Genomic DNA, 26,675 nt, shown 5'->3' with positions numbered 1-26,675 from the left:
GTTGGACAGAGCCAGTCACCAGCCAGCCTCATGTGACTGTCACTGGAAGGAAGTCGTGTGTCCACACCATGCTCCCCTGACTTCTAGGCCTATTTGCCAGCGGGACAGCAGGGCAGCCAGCGGAACAGGATTGCAGAGTGCAAAGGAAGAACCTGGAAACTCACTCAGCATCCCAGTCAACTTCATCCACATGATATATTTGACAGCAGATATTAAATGAAAATGTACAACATAAAACATCAAAACTTCTCATATTAAAAATATTCAAGCTCATAACATTCTAGTCAACTTTTGAAGTGGGATTGAAGCTATATCTTATTCACATCAAAACAACAATTGAGGGACAGCTGGGTGGCTCTGTTGGTTAAGCATCTACCTTCGGTTCAGGTCATGATCCCAGGAGTCTGCTTTGGGATCCCTGCTCAGCAGGAGCCTGCTTCTCCCTCTCCCTCTGTCGCTCCCCCTGCTGTCCGTGCTCTCTCTCTCTCTCTCTCTCTCTCTCACACACACACACACACACACACACACAAATTCATAAAATCTTTAAAAAATAACAATTGGGGGCGCCTGGGTGGCTCAGTCATTAAGCATCTGCCTTCGGCCCAGGGCGTGATCCCAGAGTCCTGGGATCGAGCCCTACATCGGGCTCCTCCACTGGAAGTCTGCTTCTTCCTCTCCCACTCCCCCTGCTTGTGTTCCCTCTCTCACTGGCTGTCTCACTCTCTGTTAAATAAATAAATAAAATCTTGAAAAAAATAACAACAATTGAATATAACTTGACTTTTCTACCATTGATGGAAACAAACTCAATGATCTATTGAAGATTACTTCTTCCCTTCTTTTCAGTTGAAAGATCTGTATGTCTGACAATTTCTTGGGTCTCTGTGACAATGTTAAATAATTTTTATTTGACTTTTGGTTAAATAGTTCTGAACTATTTGGGAGGTTGGGTCTGTATGTACAGAGAGGAGTGTGGCACCTAGCAGAGAATTTTGAGGAACACCAAATTTCTCCCAACATAAGAGGGAATATCACCAAAAGAAAGAGAGGAGGAAGAGCAGAAAAGCAGAAGATAGTGGGACACAGAAGCCAGATGGAGGTCAGACTTGAACACGGACGATGTATTCAGAAGGGCCAGATGTTTATGAAATGTCAGCCAAGGTGACTGATAGCAATCTCTGACCTCAGTAAGGTGTAGTTTCTTGGAAACCTTGGTTGAGCAGTTTCAGGAGATCAGAGAGGCTGGAGCCACATTCCAGTGAGTGCAGGAAGATCCAAAGGTGAAATAGGAACAGACATGACAGGGAACTTCAAAAAGTTTGGGTATGGACAGAATGACAGAAGCAAGATAAAGCCTACAGGTGCTTGTAGGGCTGAGGATGAAGAAATCGAAAATTCAGCACATTTGATGTTCACTTCTTTTGAAGGGAATACAAAAATGTGATCCAGAGAGGAGAGAAGGTCAGTCCTAAGCATCTTACCAGAACCTTCTGTACTTTGCATCAAGGGAATCTCTCCCCAAAGCTAAGCCTTCTGGAATTGTCCCTCTGGTGTCACAGAGGTTTTGCACCTGGGGCAGTGCACCAGAGCCCTGGGATGAGGAAGAGTTTCACAAAGTGATGGAAGGTGTACATGTGAGTACGGAAGTGGGAATGCAGATGGGCCAAACTTCCATTTCTCAGGCAGATCAGCTTTATGGAAGCACGTTCACCAGCGTTGAGGACGTTAAAAATCGGCTGAATGCAAAATTTAAATTAACTTTGAACACTTTTTTAAAATATTGAAACGGACCATCTTCTGAATATTTAAAATATACAACAGTGCGGCATGGGGAAAAGAGAATTTTCCCAGTCATGTCAATAAAGACTTTTGCATAACCGGGGGCTAGGAGTTCACATTCACTCCAGGAATTAGTAAAATCAGACAGCAAATTAGGAGATATTCTTTCTTTGATACCTAACACGGTCACATATTGAGTAAGTCTTTATATGCATAAACATGTATCATAATTGTAAACATAGAGAAATATATTGTACTAAAAAATAGATCTTTAGATCAGCATGTGACAAAGTATAAAATCAAAAAATATTTAAACTTTTAATGAGTCTGGATTCACCAGTAAATCCTTTCTTTCCTTACCAGCTTCTGTCTGACTGACCCGACACACCCACTTTGGCATTAAAGCACATGTGGGTTTTCTAAGAAACCATGCAAAATAGCCTAGTGCTTTGAGAATATTTTTCCATGGGCAGATTACACGGAAAAGAAATCACATCCTCCTTCTGCCCTTTCAAGGATAATAGGAAAATAAATAAAATAATTTTGGCCCTGGAATCGAGTAAGTTTTTCTTCTTCATTAACAAGTTGACAGGAAAACTCAGGAGTTAAGGAAAAGGGTTTTGACACTGGAGATACTGAAAGTCATTGACGGTCACTGGTACGTGAAATCCAGCAAGTGGCTAATTTCACTGCCCTCCTTCTTACTGGTTGGTGAATAAAGGAATGGTTGATGCAAATATTTAGAGCGGGCCGTGATTAAGGAACAACTGGTATGGTCTCCAACATTTTTTCAAAACCTGAAGTATAAAAATTATTTTTTAAAATATTTAATTTATTTATTTGACAGAGAGAGAGACAGCCAGCGAGAGAGGGAACACAAGCAGGGGGAGTGGGAGAGGAAGAAGCAGGCTCATAGCGGAGGAGCCTGATGTGGGGCTCGATTCCAGAATGCTGGGGTCACGCCCTGAGCCAAAGGCAGACGCTTAACGACTGAGCCACCCAGGCGCCCCTAAAAATTATTTTTAAATTGTATTTGAGACAATCTGCTGGGGGTGGGGAGCCAAACAGCAGTGTCTTCTTTCTGGCAGCCATCTCCTACTTCTTGCTGTTTCCTTTCTCATTATTCCTATTCTCATTATTACTCAAGCCTTTCAGACGGGGCCATCCTTCCCCTTCTTTCTCGGATTCGGCATCCACATTTTTCGCTATGCACACAGATATCAGGTCTTTTTTGAACAAAAGTTAAATAGTTATACATGACTGCTTCCTCTCTGTCATGTATGATTTGAACTGGAAATACATAAGCACAATCTCAACTAGTATGTCAGAAGTGCTAAGCGAATGATGCCCCCAGTCTTAGTGCAGCCTCCTGTAACAAATTAGCAAAGACGGAGTCTTGTCAGCAACAAAAATGGATTTGTCAGGGGGCGCCTGGGTGGCACAGCGGTTAAGCGTCTGCCTTGGGCTCAGGGCGTGATCCCGGCGTTCTGGGATTGAGCCCCACATCAGGCTCTTCCACTATGAGCCTGCTTCTTCCTCTCCCACTCCCCCTGCTTGTGTTCCCTCTCTCGCTGGCTGTCTCTATCTCTGTCGAATGAATAAATAAAATCTTTTAACAAAATGGATTTGTCAGGATCCTGGAGGCTGGAAGTTTAAGATCAGGGTGTCAGCATGGCTCAGTTCCGGTGAGAGGCCTCTTCTGGGGTGCAGATGGCCAACTCCTCTTTGTATCCTCACCTGGTAGGGGACAGACAGAGGAAGCAAACTCTTGTGACTCATAAAGGCATTGATCCCATTCACGAGACCTCCCCCCTACACCCTCGCCTAATCCCAATTATCGCCCAAATACTCCACCTCCTCCTACCATTACACTGAGGGGTAGGGTTTCAACATGAACTTGGGGTACACACATTCAGTCCAGAACACCCTGATAAGAAGATCCCCAAATATGGTGGGTATGACAAAGTTTTATTAGAATAGTTTTAGTTTCCACATTCACTTGGGATGAAGAACACGTTTTTTGACGCTTGCTTCGTTTTCGATGGCACCTTAATCCTAATTGTTGACTCGTTAAATGTTACGGTGCTACTCTCTGATGACAATCCTGAAGGAGCTACCAAATTGCACAGAGTTTATCGAAGTCTTTATCAAAAATGATGCCGAGGCTGCTGCTGCTGGTGATGATAACAACTACAAATACTTTGCCCTGTAAGGGACCCATTCAATCCTTTCAACATAGTTGCTAATACTATTATGTCCAAAAGCACCTCCTATGAGTTTAGATAAAATAAAACAATCTAATAAGTCAATGGCAAATCCAGGTTTAAACACCTGCTATCTCCGATTCCAAACTCCTCCTCCTCATCCACAGCATTAGACGCCTGTGCAAACTGCATGTAGTGAACTACACTTACTTTCTGGAAAGTCTAGACTTCTTACACATCGTGTTCCTTTATTGTCTCCTCCCTCACTGATTACAAATTCTCTGTGTTGTCATTAATTTGGCTTCCACCTCCAAATATGTTCATGCATAGACCACATGACAAAGTAATTTGATTATTTTGCATAAGCCAAATGAAATGATCAATTGGCAATTGTTTCTGAGAGCCTAAAATGTGACCAACAGGGGCGCCTGGGTGGCTCAGTCATTAAGCATCTGCCTTCCGCTCAGGTCATGATCCCAGGGTCCTGGGATCGAGCCCCGCATCGGGCTCCCTGCTTCGCTGGAAGCCTGCCTCTTCCTCTCCCACTCCCCCTGCTTGTGTTGCCTCTCCCACTGGCTGTCTCTCTCTCTCTCTGTCAAATAAATAAAATCTTTTTAAAAATGTGACCAACAGAAGTAATGATTTTATTAATAATTTTAAAATACCCATATTTAATATATCCCAGATGGCTCGTTGAGATTGCTTAGTTAATTCTCACCATAAAATTTTTGAGAATCTGGGACACCAGACCCATGGGAGTTCCAGCCCCTGCCCAAGAGAGGGACTGAATTACAAACATTTCAGCGACTCCTGTGTAGAAAACACTGAGCTGGTGGTTCTTATGGATTAAAAAGAACAATTATTCGTGCTACAAATTTAGGTGAATATGGGAAATTATTGGAAAAATAGAAGATGACATATGCTAAGAGGTAAAGTGTCAGAAATGGAGCGGAGCTTCACCACTGCCATCCACAGAGCAACTGCGGAGCGAGAAATCCAGGCTTTCCCTGGACCACAGTGAAACCCAGCACGCAGGGCTCCGTCGTTGCACCCCAACGGCCAGCAGGTGGCGCCCGAACTCACCGAAAAGGCCCATCCGGCACCGCCCACCAGCGGGACCTTCCTGGCCTGTCGCGGCTGGTTCCCTGTGAGAACCCCAGCTTCGCAGGCAGCAGGCGCCCGGCACCGGCGACTCGGGGACCAGGTGAAGTCTCGAGGACAGTGAGTAAACTCTCTCTTGTCGGGCGCGACCGCCGAGGAGTGCCTTGCACGGAGCTGTTCCTGTTCCGGGTCGGCCCCTGCGTGGGTCCTCTCCTTCGTCGCGCAGTGTTTTAGCCAGAGCGATGTACAAAGGGTGCGTTTCCTCTGGATGCGCGGCCTGAACTGGGAGAGGGCTGCTTGGGGTATGTTTGCAGATCCACGATTGTTTCTGGGGAGAAAGACACCAATTCAGGGAAAGGGAAAATGCATGCCTATATACAAACAATTTCATTCAATTTCAAAGGTTAATTTCTGCACAATGTTAAGGTAGTCAAAAAATATTTTTTAAATTTTAAGTATTTTTACCAGTAACTTTGCAGACCAGAAGGCAGTGACACATTATATTCAAACTGCTGAAAGGAAAAAGCTTCCAACCAGGAATACTGTAGCCACAAAACCATCATTCAGAAGTGAAGGAGAAAGAGTTTTTGCATAACAGAATTATGAGGTGAGCAAGGCACAACTGTGGCATAATCATCTTTGGGGGGGCATGAAATAATGGCTTTTTTACCTTTGGATACACCTGTCACAGTAACAACTATCATAGCTATGTTCAAGATGTCCCTGATGCTTTATGCAATTACTCAGTTTTGGTGACATTATGCATTGTCGTATTCTCACTATTTAGGGAATACAACATGGGATGGTATATTGAATGGAACGCGGTATTCTCATTATACTTATTTTGAAGCTGAGAAAACTATACTATAGGACAATGGAAACAATTGCCCCAATCATGCAGCAAATTGAGGGAAAGATTCAGAAATGCCTCATTAACAAATGTATAGGTCTCCTAAGAAAACCAGAGTAACCCACCAGAAAAACATGCAATAGGACAGGTGTTTTTGAACACTCTTTCTGGGACAACTTTTGTTTTGTTTTGTTTTGTTTTGTTTTGTTTTGTTTTGTTTTGTTTGAGAGAGAGAATGGGGAGCAGGAGGTGGGGCAGAGGGAGAGGGAGAGAATCTTAAGTAAGCTCTGCGCTCAGCTGGACCCCTACTTGGGGCTCGATCTCACCACTGTGGGAATGTGACCTGAGCTGAAATCAAGAGTTAGTGGCTTAACCGAAGGAGCCACCCCTGGCACAAGTATTTTAAGCTTATTACACTTTTTTATTAACTTTTATTGCGCTTTTATTAACTACCCCGAGGACCTACAATATCCCTAACATTGTGCGAAATACAGGGCGGGAGTAAGAGATGTAGAAGTGTTTCTGCTCTGGGGACTCAATGAATGACAAACATTAAAGTGACTCAGTTATAAGGGCCCGTGTGGGGGAAAGGCAGGTAAGAGTAAAGGGCAAGACCTTGCCCTTAAGAAGTACAGGACCATAGGAAATTGTTGGAATAATAAAAGTTGAAATAAATGCAATGTATAAACCCTTGGTAGGAGTTTGGGGGTCAGGGTTTTTTTAAGATTTTGTTTATTTATTTGAGAGAGAGAGAGAATGAGCAGGGAGGAAAAGCAGGCAGAGGGAGAAGCAGAATGCCCGCTGAGCAGGGAACCAGATGCAAGACTTGATCCCAGAACCCTGGGATCATGACCTGAACCGAAGGCAGACGCTTAAGTGACTGAGCCACCCAGGCGCCCCTCAAGTATTTTTTAATGGATTAAATAAGAAACTCAGATTAAAAAAAAAAAACAACTATCCATGCATAACAAGTAAAATATCAGTAAAATAAATCAGAAGGCATGTTAATAATTCATAAATCATAATCAAGTAGAGCTTAATAATTCAAGAAGGCTTGCACCATAGCTATTAATATAATTCAATAGATTTTAGAAGCCTTGTGCTCAAAGTGCAGAGCTTCATCAACTTCATGGATGAAAACCCTCAATTGTGCAAAACCTCAGTGACAAACTCAATACGTAATGTTCGAGAAAGAGGAGTTGAGAATGATTTCTTGTATTTTAACCGGAGCACTTGAAAATATAGAGTTGTCATTAACTGAATGATAAAAAATAAGAAAGGAGGGTGAGTTGTGTTTGTTTTTATTTGGTTTCCAGGTTTTTAAGGGAGATTTCACAATTTTGAGTAACGTGAAGTTGAGATGTTTATTAGATACCAACTATCAAATAGGCTGTTGGTATATGATTTCAGAACTTCAGAATAGCTGGGCAATGAGGTTGTGCTTCGAGCCCTGAAAACCAGATGGGGTCAGGACCTAGTTCATGAGTTTAAACTGAAAAGAATTCTAGCACTGAACACAGGAAAACCACAAATTTAGATGTCACCAATGAAACTCGGAACGGGCAGCCAGAAAGGAGAACAGCACATCTGGGATCTAACCGAAAATCTTACAGATTGTGTGTGTGTGTGTGTGTGTGTGTGTGTGTGTGTCTGCTACACAGCGTGTGTTGTCTAAAGACTTTGTATTAAAAAAGGAATAATGAATTTCTTTAAATAATTCAGAAAAAGACAATGCAAAAGCAATAGGTACATTGTCTGTGGGTAGGAAACCCAGAAGAAATATGAGTTTCCAATGAATATGGAAATATACTGCTCTTAAAGCTAAAGTCAGCTCTGGATCTATTCTTCTCAATTCTGGTTTGTGAAGCTGGGGCTTCAGTTCCTTTAACTATATTTCCGCTTTGCTAGTAGATTTGGTTTTTGTTTTTTGTTTTTTTTAAGATTTTATTTATTTATTTGACAGAGAGAAAGACAGCCAGCGAGAGAGGGAGCACCAGCAGGGGGAGTGGGAGAGGAAGAAGCAGGCTGCCAGCAGAGCAGGGAGCCCCACTCGTGGCTTGATCCCAGGACCCTGGGATCACGCCCTGAGCCGAAGGCAGACGCTTAACGACTGAGCCACCCAAGCGCCCCAAGATTTGTTGGTTTTTTGTTTTTTGTTTTTTGAAGTTACCAATTTCAGGAGCACACCAATTTCAGGAGATGGACTGGAAAGCTGGAAGTAGGCTTTGTTTCCCCAACTGCACTGTAGTCCCAACTACTACCCATTAGGAAAAGGACAACTCATGGTTGCTAGTAGATGCTATCAGACTGGCAAAGACTAAAAAAAAAAAGAGAGAGATAAGATGCTGTGTTTGTCAATGTATGGGAACATAAGGATTTATACACTCTTGATTGTAGATTAATGTAGCCATTTTTTTGGTGGACAATTGGCAGCACTTATTTGCAATGTGTATGTATTGCAACCAATAAATTTTACTTCATGGCACCTTCCTTAGAGAAAGACTCTCACTTGGGTGTAAGACACATGCATGACACTAATTGACACATTGTCTCAACTTAAAAGCAACCAAGAAATTGCCAAATAGTCAATGTGGGCAAGTTAGGGAAGGAGAAGGGGGAAGAGCTAGAAGCAGAGCTAGGGTAAGGGATCCTTCCTGTGGTGTACCCCCCCCAATTTTGGAAGCTCTCTTAGTAGCCCTTTGTGAATGCACAGCTTGTCTGACTACCCAACCCCACGTGTGTTTCTGGAGAAAAGTACAGATCTGGGAGCCAGATATGACTTGTTGTGGGACCCACCGCCAGTCCTTCAGCATGTGAAGCCACTAATGTCTCTGAGGATGAGTTGTGTTTGCCCTTGGGAGCATAAGAAAGGTCACTGTCCTGAAGGTCACCTCCTCTGAGTTCTTTAGCCCTGGATTTTCTACCTATGTGGTTACTCATCCTCTCTGAAACTCGAGTTAGGAGAGTCAATTTTTTTTTAAGTAGGCTCCACACCCAGGGTGGAGCCCATCGCAAGGCTTGAACTCATGACCCTGAGATCAAGACCTGCACGAACTATGAGAAACAAACTGAGGGCTACAGAGGGGAGGGGGGTGGGGGAATGGGATAGACCGGTGATGGGTAGTAAGGAGGGCACATATTGCATGGTGCACTGGGTGTTATACACAACTAATGAATCATCGAGCCTTACATCGGAAACCGGGGATGTACTGTATGGTGACTAACATAATATAATAAAAAATCATTATTAATTAAAAAAAAAAAAAAAAAAAGACCTGCACGAAGATCAAGAGTCAGGTGCTCAACTGACTGAGCCCCCCCGGCGCCCCCAGGAGAATCAAAGTTTTAAAAATTAAGTTCAGTGTTACTAATTATGTAACAAAAAGCAGACATTCACCTCCCCAGGCTTGAATTGCTGTGTAAGGGTACACCTGCCTGTAGAGAAGGGTTGCTTCTCTATGTGAGTATGGGAGCCGAGGCAGGTGAAGAGACTGGAGGAGAGCCAGGATGAGCGACGGTGACCCCACCCTCTTCTCTCCTCCAGGTGGAAACGGCATGACAGGTGGCTCCAGTGACTCTTCTATTTCATGGGGACTCCTCCTTTTTGGTGACTCCACTTTTTCATGGCTCTTCTTTTCAGCAGTCACTCCACTCAGCCCTTTAGTGGCAGTGATCCCGACTACCTGGAGATAGAGGACTATGGAGAGTCCTTTAGCGTGTTTGGCTACATTGGCTTCAGTGGGCTGAGTAGTGGTCCCAGGTGAGCCCAGGAAAACTGCACCCTTGTCAGGATTTGCAGAACGCACCTGTGTTGCATGCACCCGGTGTGTCCTGAAGAAGATAGCGCATGACTCTACTAAGTGTACCACAGTCACAGAGGGCACCTCAGACCTGATGGGCCGCTATTCGCATTGAGTACAAGATCCTGCGTGATGTCATAAAGAATGGCTATTGGGGCGCCTGGATGGCTCGGTCGGTTGAGCATCTGCCTTCAGCTCAGGTTATGATCCCAGGGTCCTGGGATCGAGTCCCACATCATTGAGCTCCCTGCTCTCTCTCTCTCTCTCTCTCTCTCTTCCTCCCTCACTCTCACAAAAATAAATAAAATCCTTAAAGAAAGAAAGAAAGACTGTAAAAAAGGGACTTAACCAAAAAGGAGTTTGGCAGGCATTGTTTTTGTGCTCAAAGACACCCTCCCCCCCAACCTGCTCCACGCACTCTCTTGCCAAGATGGCACCAGGTCCACGTCACCTCTTAGTGTTCTAGTCAGTCACCAGCAGGAGGAGCCCAAGTCAGGCAGTGGGGGAGAAGAGCAGGCTGGAAGTGGCCTGATTAGTGGTGATCGGGACATCCTCAGTCCTTCCCGCCCAGGGGTCCTTTGGTCCCTCTTCATTTGTTTCTCTCCTTTTCATTCACTCAACCCCTGACCCTTCCTCACTCTCTCCTTACTTTCCTGCAGGTGCTGTGTGTCTGCGTGTGGACATTCCCATCACCGATGACCAGGTGATCCATTTGCCCAGCCCTGACGCTATGGAGCAGAGCAGCGTCTCAGTGAGGAGGGGCTCCTGGCCCAGGGTGACTAACCAGCAGGGAGAGTTCATTTTGAGTTTGAAGTTTGTTTCAAACCAGATGGATATCACAGATATTGCCCATCTCTCAGTAGCACTGACCATAGTCAGGTCTTAGCACACCCATGTCAGGACCTAGCTTAGCAATACCCCCCCCCGAGCCCCCCCCCCGCCTCCACCCCCACTCCCCCAGTTCTGTGCCCCCTATAACTCAGACGAAAATTTCTATGAAACTAAAAATTAAAGGTGGATTTAGTAGTAAATAGGTAGTAAATAGTAGTAGGCTGCCTGTCTAACATCTGAAAAAGCTGGATTTTCGAGGAAGGTTATCCTGTCTCTGAACCCCTTCAGAGCTGGGCTGCCTGGTGGCCATGGCCACTTTTCACATCCCTCGTTTTGAATCCAGTTTCCTTCCAGTAACTAGAGAGTGACACAAATGTTACTGGAAGATATGCGGGCATTTCTTCCCCAAGCCTGTGGGCAGTATTTTCCCCTTTTCCTCCCCGCTTCGCTAAACCCTTCCATCAGCGGCCCTTCCTTTAGCCACCTCCTGTCAGGAGGAAAAGCAGAGAAGACACCTGCTTTAGCAAGCCCAGCCCACCCCAGGTCCACAGCTCCCCACAGAGCTCTACCACCACCAGCACTTTACAGAAACAGAGGTACGAGGCCTGTGTCCCCTCCTGGCCCAGACCATGTCGCGGGGGAGGGGGGGACGAGAGGAGACGTGGGGATCAGCTGTAGGTTTTCCTTGAGGCTGAGAAATGAGCAGCAGCGCCCAGCTCTCCAGCTTTCCTCGGGAAGGGCATGGGATCTTGGGGGCAGACGGGCGCTGTGCCCTACCAGAGGGTCACGGTCATCGATCTTTTCCCTCACCCTCTGCACTCAGGGCTTTCACGACTTCAAAATTTTGAGTTCCACTTTGGGAAGCATGCAAATGTAATCCCATTCCAGGGGTTGAAGAAGAGTAGCTCACTCCCACATAGCGCCTTGCAGATGATTTTACGTTGCTCTTTAAGTTACCTCCTCTTTCTTGCAACTGAGAAAGCTGTGGAGAGGCATGGGGCTCAAAAAGGGAGGGGACGTGCCCAAGGGCCACCGCTGGTAAGGAGCAGCATCCTATTTGAGCACGAGACAGGTTGGGGACCTCTATTTTCTTGTCCATTCTACAGATGACAGGAGATAACTGGGCCCAGGTGGCTTATGTGAGTTAGAGTCCCTTCCCACCAGTGGAGCCGGCTCGACACCTTTGCAAGTGTCGTAGGCAAGTCCTAGACTGGCCTCATCTCTGTCCTGAATATTTGGGTGCTTCCTGAAGCCCCAGACTACTGGAGGGAGCCCTAGATCTTTTTTTTTAAAAAGAAGATTGATTGATTGATTGATTGATTGATTGATTGATTGATAGCATGAGCCAGACGGGCAGAAGGAGAGAGAATGCCAAGCAGACGCCACACTGAGCACAGAGCCCTACACAGGGCTCGATCTCACGACCCTATGATCAGGACCTGAGCCGAAACCATGAGTGGATGGCTTACCGGACTGCACCACCCGGGGGCGCTGGGAGCCCTAGATCTTGACCGCACTTGTCCTGGTGATAGGAGATTTGCTAACTGCATAGGCAGATCGTGCAGGAAGATGAGAATCGAGGTGGTGGTGGGAGGGGAGCAAGGCACAGGGGAAGCAGGGCAGGGGCTCTCTGTGAACCCAGGTTCTAGAAAGGGTGACTTGTGGGCACTTGATCTGTCCTGACAGCCCACAACCCCCTTGGGAGAGGGGACTGTGACATTATTCAGTGCTGTGGGTACAGGGTCTCACAATCTAGGTCTCCCGGGTACACCTAACATGTCCAAAAAAGTGTATGAATGTAAATCTTGTGCTATTCCTGCAACCAAAGCAGAACTGTCAACTTTTAACACATATGTGGATCCCGGAGCATATTCACCCATGTCTTTAAGGTGGAGTACCCGGGGCTTTGGGGATACAGGTACTCAATATTTCACCTTCTGCCTCTCAGAAAAAATGCTAAGCACACAGCTCCAGTGTTTATTTTTATTTATAATATATATACTACATTTATAAAATACTCTGCATATCATAAAGTATATGTTTGTAATAGAAATTTTAAAATGGATAAGTCAATCTATGATTGACTATGAACATTTTTAAATTTTATTTTTATTATGGGGGCACCTGGGTGGCTCCGTTGGTTAAGCGTCTGCCTTCGGCTCAGGTCGTGATCCCAAGGTCCTGGGATCAAGTCCCACATCAGGCTCCTTGCTCAGCGGGGAGTCTGCCTCTCCATCTGCCTGCCGCTCCCCCTGCTTGTGCTCTCTCTCTTTCTGACAAATAAATAAAATCTTTTAAAAAGAAGTGCTGCAAGGAATATTATGGTATTTCATACAATCCAAGTGACGGTGAAACAGTTTAGCCTGAGAAGAGGTAAGGACTACATAAACTCTAACAACCTCAGAACATTCTAAGGTGACTTAGCTCCGAAGTCTCAGGTTCTGGCTTTCTTGAGTCAAATTCTTGGGAGCAGCTCTCTGATTGGCTCACCCTGGTTTTATCAGCCATTGGCAGCAGCCCTATAGCTTCCAGAGCCTGATGTCATGGCTGGAGGGCAGTTCTAGAAGGGCTGTGAGAACAGATAATGTGTCCTACTCTGTTCTACCCTTGGCTTCCCAGTATCTACATCCTTCCCGTTCACACTACTTCAGAGGTGCCCGATGGAGCGATCCCATCTGCAACTGTCACGCCCCCAGTCAGACACAACAAATAGCACATCCGTAAACCGCTTCTCATAAACATCATATGCTTTGTCCAGCACAATCCTGTTGTGCCTTTTTGTAAGTAAGGGACCTAGTTGAAAATTTGAGTATGACCAAATCTATCCGAAAGAAGCAAAAGGAAGAGAGAAAACTTTTATAAAAAGGAATAATAAAGTTTTTCAATTTTTTTCTTTTTTTCTTCTTTTTTTTTTTACAATCCCAAGAAGAAAGAACAAACATCTAGAGACTGCAGAGCTAATTTCTGCAAGTGGTGACAAGGCAGTAATTGGATGGTAGGATATTCTTCTTCTTCTCCCAACACGTTCTCTTTGCCTATTTGGCTCCTCAGGTGGCCATGTTTACACAGTCATACTTCTTGAGGCTCTTTCTCCACTTCCTAGAGGGACCTGAGGTCTCTTACTTGAGTAACGAGACTTCGAAAGATGGTGTTATTTTTGCAGAGGACTTAGAAACTTGAAGACAGAAAGACGTCTGTAGAGAAATACGGCAGATTATTCTGTGGAACGCTCCTGTCCAACTGCGGTGGCACCTTCTCGAGGCTGATGGCGTCAAATATGTTTAGTTTACAAATACAGCTCTAGGCATATTATTTCCAGGATTCAGTTGCTTCCTATAATCCTATGAGTACAATCCGATACTTCGGCATTTATAATAGACATTTGATACACAATTCAAATCTCTCTTCAAGACCTAAGGACCTACTCCCTCTGGCTACTGTTAGGGCTGCGAGCTGACAGCCCTCCCATATAGGCCCTCTCTGGAAACTCCTCTCTGTTAAAATGAGTCATTTAGCCCAAAGCTTTTTCCCCCTCCTGGGGGCAGCCTGTATCCAATTACCGGTCCAGGTGGGGTAGAAAGGCCTGGCTCCTGAACTCTGCCTCCAAAGGGTCATCTCAGCTTCAGAGCTCCCTTGGGGTCAGCTGAAGCCCTGATAGGACTGGACTGCAGCTCAACTCCCTCTGCCCCAATCATTGACCCATGCGCTTCCCAATAAACCCCTTGCAGGTAATAATCTCTCATCCCAGGGTCTGCTTCTTGCATAGCTAACCTCCAACAGCACAATATACGAGATCTTCCATTTGGGTCCCCCGGAAACCCAAGCTGACATGACATTCCCCCGGACAGGTACATACTCTCTTATGCCTGCTACTTTCTCTTTCTTGTTCTTCATGACTCATTAAGATGGTTACTTTCATCAGAAAACCCTAGTAGTCTGAGTCTACTAATCTCTGGGACACAAGTCCTATCATGTGGCATATGGCACTAAAATGTAACAGATCACATTTCTTTCTTCCAACTAGACTAGGAGCTGGTGGGGATGTGACTCTTGGTCTCTTTACCTGCAGTATATAGTACAATCTTTCACACATAACGAGACATTCTGAGTCTTGACTGAATAGAAAAATATAAAAACAATGTAGTTTTAAAGGAAAGGGGGGTTAAATCAGTACCATATTGTCCTGACCTCTTAGGCATGTGAGAAGAATCAGTCTGGAGATGAGGGCACCCTGACTCCAGTTTGCGTTGCCAAAACATTCAAAACAACGAGAGAGCTCTGCTTGCCTGGCTCTGCTAAGGGATCATTTTTATTTTTTAGCCTTTTCACTCTTCCTGGATGGAGCCTGTGGATTATTTCTTGGAGTCAAAAATGAAGTCTCTCTCTTTCTCTAATGAAAAGTTAGTTTATATCATTAGATAGTAAAGGCACAGTAACATGATGACCTGAGACATGGGGCAGAAGACTGTGGAGTTTCTCTTCTCATGGACTGTTCTGGGCTAGTTGGATGGTTATTTCCAAATACTGTATACTCTATGTGCCGTGGGTCCCAGTAAGGCTGATGGAGGCTCAGGGCCTAATTCTACAAACCTAGGAGAAGGATTAGACAGCCCCTCCCACGGCTAGCTGACCTTCCTTTACCACAGGTGAGGGAGCGGGGAAAGAGCAATCCAGTTTGAGGACTGAAACTCTTCTCTCTGCCCTTTGCAATCTGGGCCATGGAGTGTGTCCTTGAAACATAGGTAACTGAGGAGGGAAAGGCGGACTTGGGAAGTGTAGGTCACGTGAGGAGGTAGTGTTGGAAGAGAAAGTGGGGAGTAGGTTATAGTATCTGCATGCTCTGTGTGTTGAAAGTAAAAGGCCAATGGTGGGGTAAACATGATCCTTGGATATTATGGGATCCAGTGATAAAAATGGATTTGAAGGTGGTGATAAAATGGAAAGTGAGGGGTAAATGGGTAGGGAGAAGTTGAAGGTGAAGAGGTCAGAGAGAGTAATGACCCAGTGGATCCCAAAGATAACAGAGCACAGCCCCAGGTGCCCCACCTCCCCCCCCGCCCCACTCGGCCCAGAAAAGAATGTCTGCTTCCATGGTTGCTGTAGCTGCTCCAGAAAGATACCCTTAAAAAGGAACTTGTGCACATCCCTGCAGGAGACAGGAAGTTCAAAATGCTTCCGGGAGCAGACTGGGGACAGGTCAGGGTGCCACACAGCCCTTTATGGGGATGGCTATGCTTGTCTAGACTTCCCTTGGTTTCTAGACTTTGGCAGAATTAACATCTCTGATGGGAGAAGAGTGTGATAAATGAGCTCTCTGACCAGTCATCCACACTCCCTCCAAGGAGTGTCTAGATATTATTAATTCACATCGACAGAGATAACCCAGTCATCTGAGGAGGCCAGTGTGATTTGAAACCCATATTCCTTAACTGCTTTGTGGTCTTGGGATATTCTTCAGCCACTGAACTCTGCATGCCTTCTAGGGGTTTTATCTTAACCACAAGGTTCTGTGTTTCACTCATATTAACGTACTTCTAATTTGGGGAATCTACCAAAAAACAAAACAAAACAAAACAACAAAAAAACAAAACCCCACAGATTTGATGCAGGGACAACCAGAAAGTCTTGGTGTGTTTTAATTAGGTGCTGTCACAGTGAACAGCAGGTAACGCTATCAGAACCATCATTAATACCTATTCTGTGTTGAGTCAGCTAAAGTGCTCTCCTTCAAGGGGCTCTCATCTTCCCGGGACAGAGTAACAGGAACAGGAACATAGATAAGGTAGTTAGTGCTGTAAAAACAGCTACCGAGCGGTCAGCCATTCAGCATTGTGAGTTAAGAACTCTGCCGAAAAATTAGCGTTCAGTGAAGATGTGATCATTCGCTGGGCTTTTCACAAGGGCTGATTGGGAAATTTCACAGACATGGAGCAAGACTGCTCTCTTTTACAACTGCGTCAGAGTGAGAAAGGATGTTGCAATCCTGATGCAAAGATTGGATGAACAGATTTTCCTAATTATGAAATCAAGAGATCTGGTACAAAAAATGAATTTGTGAAACTGGGAAGTTACTGTTAACAGAGAAATGTAATGCACCATGAAATATGGGCTTGTACTCAAAACGGCATTGCAGGTTTTACCCTCAGATTGTTAGGCCGTACCCACCTCTTAGTGTCACCTCCTATGGGGAGCTGGTCATTGATCGGGATCCGTGAGTTTGCACAACAAGCTGGAGAAAGGACATATTTTGGCCCCTCTCTCTCACCATAGCTGCCGCAGGCCCCAAGGTGCCGTGCTGTGCCTAAACTCACTCTTTGTAACGAAGACTATGGCATGAGGCCGATTCCAATATGAGGGCCAATTCCTGCTAGGAAAGAGCCTCTTACCACTTCCCGAGGAAGATTCCCCCAAAGGAGCCCACCTACACAGACCAGAAGCCTGCCCTCCGCAGACTTGGTCTCTAGCCCCGTCGCGCTTGGCCAGCTGGGGCTCTTTTATTAGCCCGCAGTCACTGCACCTGCTTTCTGCTTCCTTTGAACTACGTGCAAGGGCTGCTGCCCTGAGGCTTCAAAAGTACGCAACCTAAAAAAGGGAGACTTCTCTTCCCTGTGTTTTTACAAAATCTGGAAATCTCATCCAACGATTTGTTTGTGTTCATCTGGGAAAACTTGCAGCCAGAAACCACAGCAGGACAGGGAGCGAGCCGCTGTACTGAAGGGCAGCGCAAGGAGAGGGGGGGAGGCAGGAGGGCTCCCTGGTCACTGCTGTGCCGAAGAAACAGATCCAGGAGAGCCGTCGTCTCCCCCTTTCCAGTCGAGGAAGTTCGCCCCCATTTCAGATACGGATGCAAGCCGCCGCGCTGACGGAGCAGAACTCCAACAGGGCTTCGATGGCACGCGTCGCCGTTTTCTTCAGGTCGATGGCCAGAATTCAGCGGACTTGGGTCGGGCAGCGATCAAGAGCGAGACGGCCTGACTTCAAGCCAGTTTCTAGAAGACATGGAATGGAGAAAATGAAGAGAACGGTCAGCACTTACTAAGCGCTGACTCTGAGGAAGGGGGTGTCCTAAGGGCTCTTAAATAGACTTACATCAGCTCTACAAATATTTTTACTCCATGTTCCATTTGAGAAAACGGAGTCTCGGGGAAGTTGAGTAGCCTTTGAGCAGAGCGGGAGTTCCACGGGGAATCCACGTAGACTCTGCAAGGAGCATCTCCCACAGCGAGCTAGGGGTGATGCTTTAAGTTGGATTTCTGTTTGCTTGATTGGTTCTTTAAAGATTTTATTTATTTATTTATTTATTTGAGAGAAAGGGAGCGAGGGAGCACAAGCAGGGGGAACGGCAGAGGGAGAGCAAGAAGCAGGCTCCCCGCTGAGCAGGGAGCCGAACACAGGACTCGATCCCACGACCCTGGGATCATGACCTGAGCGGAAGGCAGACACTTAACTGACTGAGCCACCCAGGTGCTCCAGATTTCTGGTTTTTTAATCTTTTTTTTTTTTCACTTGAAAAATTATTCTTCCTCTTTTTTCCCTGGGCTTCTCTTTTTAGCAGCTACATTTGACTTTCTGATTATGTTAATCTATTTTTTTGGTCCTTACTTTAGATTTTTGTGAAAGAGAAATTCTCTGATACAACTTCATTTTTCCATCGGATGAAGAAGTTTCTCAGAGGGGCACCTGGGTGGCTCAGTCGTTAAGCATCTGCCTTCAGCTCAGGGCATGATCCCGGAGTCCTGGGATCGAGCCCCACATCAGGCTCCTCCGCTGGGAGCCTGCTTCTTCCTCTCCCACTCCCCTGCTTGTGTTCCCTCTCTCGCTGGCTGTCTCTCTCTCTCTCTCTGTCAAATAAATAAATTAAATCTTAAAAAAAAAAAGTTTCTCAGAATTTTATATTCATTGCAGTATGGTTATATCTGAGTCCACAAAATTCCATGATTTTTATAAAGCCAACGCTGACCTCTGTAAGACAATTCAAAAGTTAATCGGGAAAGATCACCAAGCAAAAATATCCAAGAATAGAACAGGAAAATTTTTTACAGATCTAGCTTTACCAGAAAATGAACTGGATTGTAATGCAGCAACGGTGTAAACATGGGGCCAGTAAGGAAACATAGGGGGCCAGAATAATTAAGAAAATAATCCCAGAAATTGTATTATCAGTAGTAATTAAATTTGGGATTAAGGGCATCTTAGATGTTAATACAGAAGAAAAGAACTTTCAGTAAATGGTAACGGGATAAATGCCTTGCGACACAGACACAAATCAATTTAGATTCTCATCTCAAATCATAGATGAAAATAAAATTCTAATGAGATATAGAAAAACATGTGAAGGGTTTAAAACATAAACGGGAACTGGTAATTCATAAACTCTATAGTGGAATGGGAATGGGAGAGTATTGTTTCTACATGTTCGACATACTGGAACCCAAAGAAAATGTAAAGAAAATGGGACAAAGAGGTACGTCATAGGACTGTAGCCGCCATCTGCATGAGCGGTTTATACCTACTTTTAAGAATTAAGGATATATAAAAACGTAATGCGTAAGGACAATACAAAACTAATGTCATAAAATAAAACCCAAAAAAGAGAACTAAAACTAGCAGACAAATGAAAAAACGTTCTAGCCCGCTAGTACTTGAACACGGTTGAGCAATGATGCCTGACGTCTTAGCCTTCCATTTACTTTTTTAAAGATTTATTTATTTGTCAGAGAGAGAGCGAGCACAAGCAGAGGGAACAGCAGGCAGAGGGAGAAGCAGGCTCCCCGCTGAGCAAGGACCCTCTGATGCAGGACTCAATCCCAGCACCCTGGGATAGTGACCTGAGCTGAAGGCAGCCGCTTAACCAACTGAGCCATCCAGGTGTCCCAAGACAGCACTCTACTTTTTTTTTTTTTTTAAAGATTTATTTATTTATTTATTTGAGAGAGAGAGAGAATCTCAAGGAGACTGCATGCTGAGGGCAGAGCCCCATGCAGGACTTCATCTCGGGACTCTGAGATCACTACCTGAGCCAGAATCAAGAGTCAGGTGCTTAACTGACTGAGCCACTGGGTACCCCAAGATAGCGCCTTTTAAACACATTTCTTCCCTTGAACATTCTCTCATCACCAGTCTCTCCTGGTCATCCTCCTATGGCGCTGCCTCCATTCCAGTGTGCTTTTCACGCTCCTTATTCTCTCCCCTACATGAAATTGTGAAGTCCCTAAGGTTCAAATTTGGTAGTTTTCCTATTTTGTATTCCTCTCATTCTTGGCCTTTTGGGACCAGGTATACTTCAGCTCCCAAGTTTACATTTTTCCATAGCACTGGAAATTTTAGAAATGTACATCAAGTGTCAAGGCTCAGTGTTTCTGCATCCCCCAGTTCCTGGTATTAGATGATAATTTTCTTTTGGTTACTATGTTAGCATATGATGTGGTTGAAATTAATTAATTGCTTAATACTTTTATGTTTCCTTCCAACAAAAAGGAAAAGTTCCAAGAGGGCTGACACTTTTTAAAAAATATATTGTGTTTATTTATTTGAGAGGGAGAGCAAGCAAGTGAGAGCACAAGAGCAGGGGGAGGGAGAAGTAGACTCCCTGCTGAGCAGGGAGCCTAATGCAGGACTCAATCCCAGGACCCTGCTGGGATCACCACCTAAGCAGAAGGCAGCTGTTTCATCAACTGAGCCACCCAGGTCCCTGGCACTTCGTTTTCTTTATTCAGCTTTCCATCTTGAAGGCAGGGATAGTTTCTGTGATTTAAATACTTAAGTATCACATGTGGCTTGAATAAAATGAATGAACTGTACCTTCAGTTGAGCTACAAAATCAGTCTTGGTATTCAAGATTAAAATTAAAATATTTATTATTAAATATTATTTAAAATGAACAAATGCAAAAAGATTTGACAGTAAAACTTTAAATAAAGAGAATAAAAATATAGGGATGCCTCTGTGGCTCAGTCCGTTAAGCATCTGCCTTCAGCTCAGGTCATGATCCAGGGTCCTGGGATCGAGTCTGCATGGGGCTTCCTGCTTCTCCCTCTGCCTGCCACTCCCGCTGCATCCCTGGGGCTGCTATGTTTTATATAAAAATAGTGTAATAAAAGAATATAGTTATATTCTTACTAGTTTGCATATACAAAAAGAAACTAGATAGATTTAAAAGACATTAAACTCTTCACACTGTGGGAAATGTTGGAAGAAATTGTGTCAAAATGTATGTATTATTCATATGGCGAAATTGAAATTTACTACTGAAGAAACGCAAGTTAATGAAAATATCCATCAAGCGAAAATAAATATGGAGGAAATGCACAAACATTGCTGGTGACAATATTTTGGAAAGAAATTTTTATACGCCTTGAATCCTATCCTTAGTGTTCATCTAAATACAGGGGAGAATTTTATGCCCAGATTTTAGTTTATTAGCGTCTATAAAACAACGAAGTACAAGAAGATGTATATTCAGGAACAAATAATGGGCAAAGGAAACTATAGTATGTATAGTCGTTGCAAAGTTGTGTAGCCATTTAAAAATGTGTGAGTGGAAAACAAGATGGAATTGTATTGCGCAGCAAAAATTCAGGCTATGTTATTTACATACCATGTCACAATTTGGTATTTAGAGACACATGATATGTGTTTTAAATGATTAGTAATATGAAAATATGAACCAAAATTAAAATTGAGGTGTTACTGAATTGTGTAGGATAAAAATCACAGCTCAAGCGCTTTACTGAGGAACAGTTTTCAGCATCTTGCCCATAGGTCCTCTTCCGCCCCGTTTCTTTTCAATTTATACAAAAGCTGCATTTCATTGTTATTCAAAAAGCAGAAGCCAGGAAGTGTAAATCTTAAAGAAAAAGTATGAATTTAGCAGGAGAGCTCAGATGCCGTGCAAAGTTTATACCAAACGCGTAGCATCACATACGTGCACCTGTTCCGGCCGACTGAATTCCGCGTGCGGAGCGACCGGGAGAGGCCAGCTTGCGGGCTCCCCGCACAGCCACCCCTCCCCAACGCCCACCCTGGGCGCCTCCCGCGCCTTTCCTCCCCATCCCCCACACGTCCGCCCACTGACGCGCTCCGGCGGCCGCGCAGCCGCAGTAGCTGCCGCGGCCGCTCCTAGCCCGAGGGATCCTGGGACGAAGCCTTTCCGGAAGGACCGGCTCGGCGTCAGGGGCTAGGCCCGTGTTCCAGGCCCAGGCCCACGTCAGGCCCGTGTTCCAGGCCCTTGTCCTAACAGAGTCGTCGGTGGCCGCGGCGACGGTCGGGTGACAGCGGAGGGCGCAGCGGGCCGCTCGCTGAGGTGGCCGGCCTCGCCGCCTCGGGAGCCGCAGTACGTGGCGGCGCCTCCCCCTTGGCCCGGAGCAGAACCGCTGGAGGAGCGGCAGCGCAGGCCTGACCAGGTGAACCGGGTCACTTAACCGCCTTCTGGTGAATCATCTGCATAATAATCAGATTTGAGGTCCACAGCCCTTTGTGGTCCTGCTGTCGAACAGTTTTCAGTGGATGACTGCCTGGTGTGTTGTCGGGGGTGCCACAGCGACTGCTGGCCCTTGATAAGGAAAGCGAGCTCTCCTGCTCTTCGGGCCGCCGCCTCGTTTCCTTGAAAGCTTTCAGGTTATAATTTCGTGCTCGGGCACAGATCTTTGTGCCAGAGGAAGGATTTCACATGAAAGTGTCTCTTGGTAACGGCGAAATGGGCGTCTCCGCCCATTTGCAGCCTTGCAAGGCAGGAACCACACGTTTTTTTACCAGCAATACTCACAGTTCGGTGGTATTGCAAGGCTTTGATCAGCTTAGAATAGAAGGCTTGCTTTGTGATGTGACCCTGGTACCAGGGGATGGGGATGAAATCTTCCCCGTTCACAGAGCTATGATGGCGTCTGCTAGTGATTATTTCAAGGCGATGTTCACAGGTGGAATGAAAGAGCAAGATTTAATGTGCATTAAGCTTCACGGGGTGAACAAGGTTGGTCTGAAGAAAATAATTGATTTTATTTATACTGCAAAACTTTCTCTTAATATGGACAATCTCCAGGACACGCTTGAAGCTGCCAGCTTTTTACAAATTTTACCTGTTTTGGACTTCTGTAAAGTATTTCTTATTTCAGGAGTCTCTCTAGATAACTGTGTTGAAGTTGGACGAATTGCCAACACCTACAATCTTATCGAAGTGGATAAATATGTCAACAATTTCATCCTGAAGAATTTTCCTGCATTACTGAGTACTGGGGAATTTCTCAAACTCCCCTTTGAGCGGCTTGCTTTTGTGCTTTCTAGTAATAGTCTTAAGCACTGTACTGAACTTGAGCTCTTCAAGGCTGCCTGTCGCTGGCTAAGGTTGGAAGACCCTCGGATGGATTATGCTGCAAAATTAATGAAGAATATTCGATTTCCATTGATGACACCCCAGGATCTCATCAATTATGTGCAGACAGTAGATTTCATGAGAACAGACAATACCTGTGTGAATTTGCTTCTAGAAGCTAGCAATTACCAAATGATGCCGTATATGCAGCCAGTGATGCAGTCAGACAGGACTGCCATTCGCTCTGACTCGACACACTTGGTCACATTAGGAGGAGTTTTGAGGCAGCAGCTGGTTGTCAGTAAAGAATTACGGATGTATGATGAAAGGGCACAAGAATGGAGATCTCTAGCCCCCATGGATGCTCCTCGTTATCAGCATGGCATTGCTGTCATTGGAAACTTTCTTTATGTCGTTGGTGGTCAAAGTAATTATGATACAAAAGGAAAAACTGCTGTTGACACAGTGTTCAGATTTGATCCTCGGTATAATAAATGGATGCAGGTTGCATCATTAAATGAAAAGCGCACATTTTTCCACTTGAGTGCCCTCAAAGGACATTTATATGCTGTTGGTGGGCGAAGTGCAGCTGGTGAGCTGGCCACAGTAGAATGTTACAACCCAAGGATGAACGAGTGGAGCTATGTTGCAAAGATGAGCGAACCCCACTATGGCCATGCTGGAACAGTGTATGGAGGCTTAATGTATATTTCAGGAGGAATTACTCACGACACTTTCCAAAACGAGCTCATGTGTTTTGACCCAGATACAGACAAATGGACACAGAAGGCTCCGATGACTACAGTCAGAGGTCTGCACTGCATGTGTACAGTTGGAGACAAGCTCTATGTCATCGGTGGCAATCACTTCAGAGGAACAAGTGATTATGATGATGTTCTAAGCTGTGAATACTATTCACCAACCCTTGACCAGTGGACACCAATCGCTGCTATGTTAAGAGGTCAGAGTGATGTTGGAGTTGCTGTCTTTGAAAATAAAATCTATGTTGTAGGTGGTTATTCTTGGAATAATCGTTGTATGGTTGAAATTGTTCAGAAATATGACCCAGAGAAGGATGAGTGGCATAAAGTTTTTGACCTTCCAGAGTCACTTGGTGGCATTCGAGCTTGCACTCTCACAGTTTTTCCCCCCGAGGAAAACCCTGGGTCACCTTCTAGAGAATCACCTCTTTCAGCACCTTCAGATCATTCTTAGGACTAGAATGTAGTACCTTTACGTCATGGATGATCTCACACTTCCCCTGCAGTTGTCTCTTCTTAGAATGATTGGTACAGTTATTAGATAAAATGGTAATTGCTGTTGTTTGTATTGTTTGGCTCAGTGTGTTTATCATATGGTTAACAAATGCATTCTGAAAATGTATTCAACATAGCCAGCTGTTTTAACAAGTGTAACAAGATACGTAGAAAAATGTTTTCGATGTGTTTGTGGTGTTGTGTAAGTCAAATTGTAGGTGATTGTAGTAAATGTATAATTATGTTCCTTATGCTTCAAAGCTGCAAGTTTTCATCTTTGACTTCAAAACATCAAAGGGAGGCTGCCTGCTCTGACCTAAACAAAAGGTCATCAAATATTGTTACCTACCTCCCTCTTTTCATATAGTTTTTGACATCGTTGCCAAGTCACCAGATTGAGTGCATTCAGAATATGTGAAGTTTCTTAGATAAGAGAAGTGAACAGTGTAGCCCTAAGTCAGGGTGTTGTATCTCTCTGGAGAGAGGGAAAGGGAGAGAGAAAATATAAGTGTGTACGTACGTTACATACATGTGTATACACATCCATACATCCGTACACGTGTAATTTCTAAATTGGTATTTCAGCTATAGGGAAATTGTTTTTAAATTAAGGGTTTTTTCTTCTACCTAGCAGCTATTTCTGTTCAAATGGGAATTCAGTACCAGAAAATAAGTATCTATAGAGTCATACTAAATTGAGATAGATAAGGGTACACCATTTTAAATTGATTGCCAAATCTGTCATTTGACTAAATGGTTATTTCAGATGAAACATACTACTTTTCCGCTTGTGTATTGTTTTCTGTGGAGTTGCTTTTATACAGGTTATTTAGCAGAGTTCAGGTTTCTGAGAATTGGTTTTGCTGAGTAAGGTTAAGCTCTGCTGTTTTCTGCCTTCTTGTCCAGTAGAACTTACGTGAGGTAAGCTAAGAAAGAAATACGCTGAACAAAAGTATAGGATTTTAAGTTCAGTCTCCCAGCTCAGTCATTCTAACGTGATCCTTTTGGGGGGTGGTTGCTCTGGCCCGTGCATCCTGAGCTTTGTGTGGTCTGCCTCACGGCTGTGATCTCAGCAAACAGGACATACACTCAGTTCTGTAACGGATCAGAAAAATGTCTTTTTGGCTATGTCTAAAGAACAGGACCAACTTCAGATTTCCTAAGAAGCCGGCTACAGAAGGCCTAGGACACTGCTGGTTTTCAGGCAGCACTAAAGTACACGTTCAGCCTCTGAAATACCAAGGGCATCCCTACTGGTTGAGAATCAGATGGGGAGACCTTAATGAGACCTTTTCAGCAAATGGGAGTCCTAGGAATCCTTTTGTATGTAGTGAGTGATTCTGGAGAGGTACTTTCCTGGAATAATTGCCTACCTGAAGAAAAATTTACATACGCACATTTACATACATATAAATATATCCCTGCACTTGGGAGATTGTGATAGTGTAAATCAGGCACAATCTTCTCTTTACTGACGATCCCATAATAAAACTCAGGAACCCAGACAAAAGGAATTGGCTTACAGGGATCTGAACCTACTGCCCATACAAGTGTTGATTCATTTTAATGCTTTTTATGATTTCTGCCTGGGCAGAAAATTTCATACTTTCTGTGTTTTTTTTAAATGACTAATTTTTTATTACTAAAAATAGCACAGTTGAGTACATTTAGAAAATAGAAAATGTAGAAATTGATGTTAACTTTGTGCATTAAATAAGCAAGAAATGGCATCCCAATCATTTCTTTATTAATGAGGTTAAATATTTGTGTTTTTTGAATAGTTCTGTTTCCTCTTTGAATGTTGATGTGCTTTACCCTTGTGATACCTATTGGACTTGCTTTGTTTTTTCATACCAAGTTATAGGATCTCTTTATGTAATAAATATAATTTAACTGGCATTTGTTTGCATTGATTTCTTTTTGTCAATCTATTACAGTTTTACAAAGGCAGGGCCATTCAGGTAATTTTAGAGATAAAATTTGTCCATCTTTTTTATCTTTTAGGGATAATTCAGCTGTGATTATTGTTTTTACGTACTATTGATGTATTACTCTTGGTGCTAATTCTGACCTGCTGAGGTGGTATTGCCCTGCTCACCGTCTGTTCTGCACAAACTTTTCTCTTCACCTTGTTGAAAAAAGGTTTTTGCCCTCTATTACAGTTGACTCTGTTGCTTTGTAACTAGCTAAAAATTGCTTAACCAGGTAAGCTAACTACACCTATATCCGCCACCTCCAGCCTCACCTGCTCCCCCTCTCACCCTTTTATAATTTTCTGCAGTGGACAGCTGTCTTGGCGGTTACACAGTAGCTGACTGATGGTATGCTAACGCTACTAATTACGCCTGGAATTCCTTGCTTACAGATAAAGACATTTTCAGTGGCTTTGAAATGATTGGGAAGAGATTTTATTTTCATAAGCTATTAATTTTTTACCGAAAATTAAGACGAAAAGAAGGATAAACTGCAAGCACATTAGACATTTTTAATGTTTCTTATTTTTAGTTTTCTTTCAAAATTAATGTTCGTTAGTTTTTCTGATTATAG

The 26,675-nt window shown here is 44.2% G+C and overlaps 1 protein-coding gene and 2 long non-coding RNA genes across 4 annotated transcripts; 2 read left to right on the top strand and 1 right to left on the bottom strand.

The window, feature by feature from the left end:
* Positions 1-5,091: 5,091 nt before the first annotated feature.
* Positions 5,092-12,866, top strand: LOC130544024 (uncharacterized). Of its 2 annotated transcripts, XR_008959886.1 has the most exons (3): positions 5,092-5,204; positions 9,479-9,934; positions 10,394-12,866. It is a non-coding gene; the product is annotated as an uncharacterized LOC130544024 (long non-coding RNA). The 2 variants fall into 2 exon arrangements; XR_008959885.1 differs by lacking the exon at positions 9,479-9,934.
* Positions 12,867-13,406: 540 nt separating this feature from the next.
* On the bottom strand, positions 13,407-21,620 carry LOC130544023 (uncharacterized). Its single transcript, XR_008959884.1, has 3 exons — positions 21,490-21,620; positions 16,731-17,554; positions 13,407-13,827 (listed from the first exon to the last, which is right to left on the bottom strand). It is a non-coding gene; the product is annotated as an uncharacterized LOC130544023 (long non-coding RNA).
* Positions 21,621-21,664: 44 nt separating this feature from the next.
* KLHL9 (kelch like family member 9) lies at positions 21,665-26,027 on the top strand. Its single transcript, XM_026506449.4, has one exon. It carries the CDS (start codon positions 22,234-22,236, stop codon positions 24,085-24,087), a length of 1,854 nt encoding a protein of 617 aa, XP_026362234.1. The 5' UTR covers positions 21,665-22,233; the 3' UTR covers positions 24,088-26,027.
* The last annotated feature ends 648 nt before the right edge of the window (positions 26,028-26,675 follow it).

Source organism: Ursus arctos, unplaced genomic scaffold (genome assembly GCF_023065955.2).
Source record: "Ursus arctos isolate Adak ecotype North America unplaced genomic scaffold, UrsArc2.0 scaffold_18, whole genome shotgun sequence".
NCBI classification, from domain to species: domain Eukaryota; kingdom Metazoa; phylum Chordata; class Mammalia; order Carnivora; family Ursidae; genus Ursus; species Ursus arctos.
This window is presented reverse-complemented; position numbering and strand designations above follow the sequence as displayed.

Coding starts and splice junctions, on each gene's coding strand:
- KLHL9 (XM_026506449.4), top strand. CDS start 22,234: ATGAAAGTGTCTCTTGGTAACGGCGAAATGGGCGTCTCCGCCCATTTG.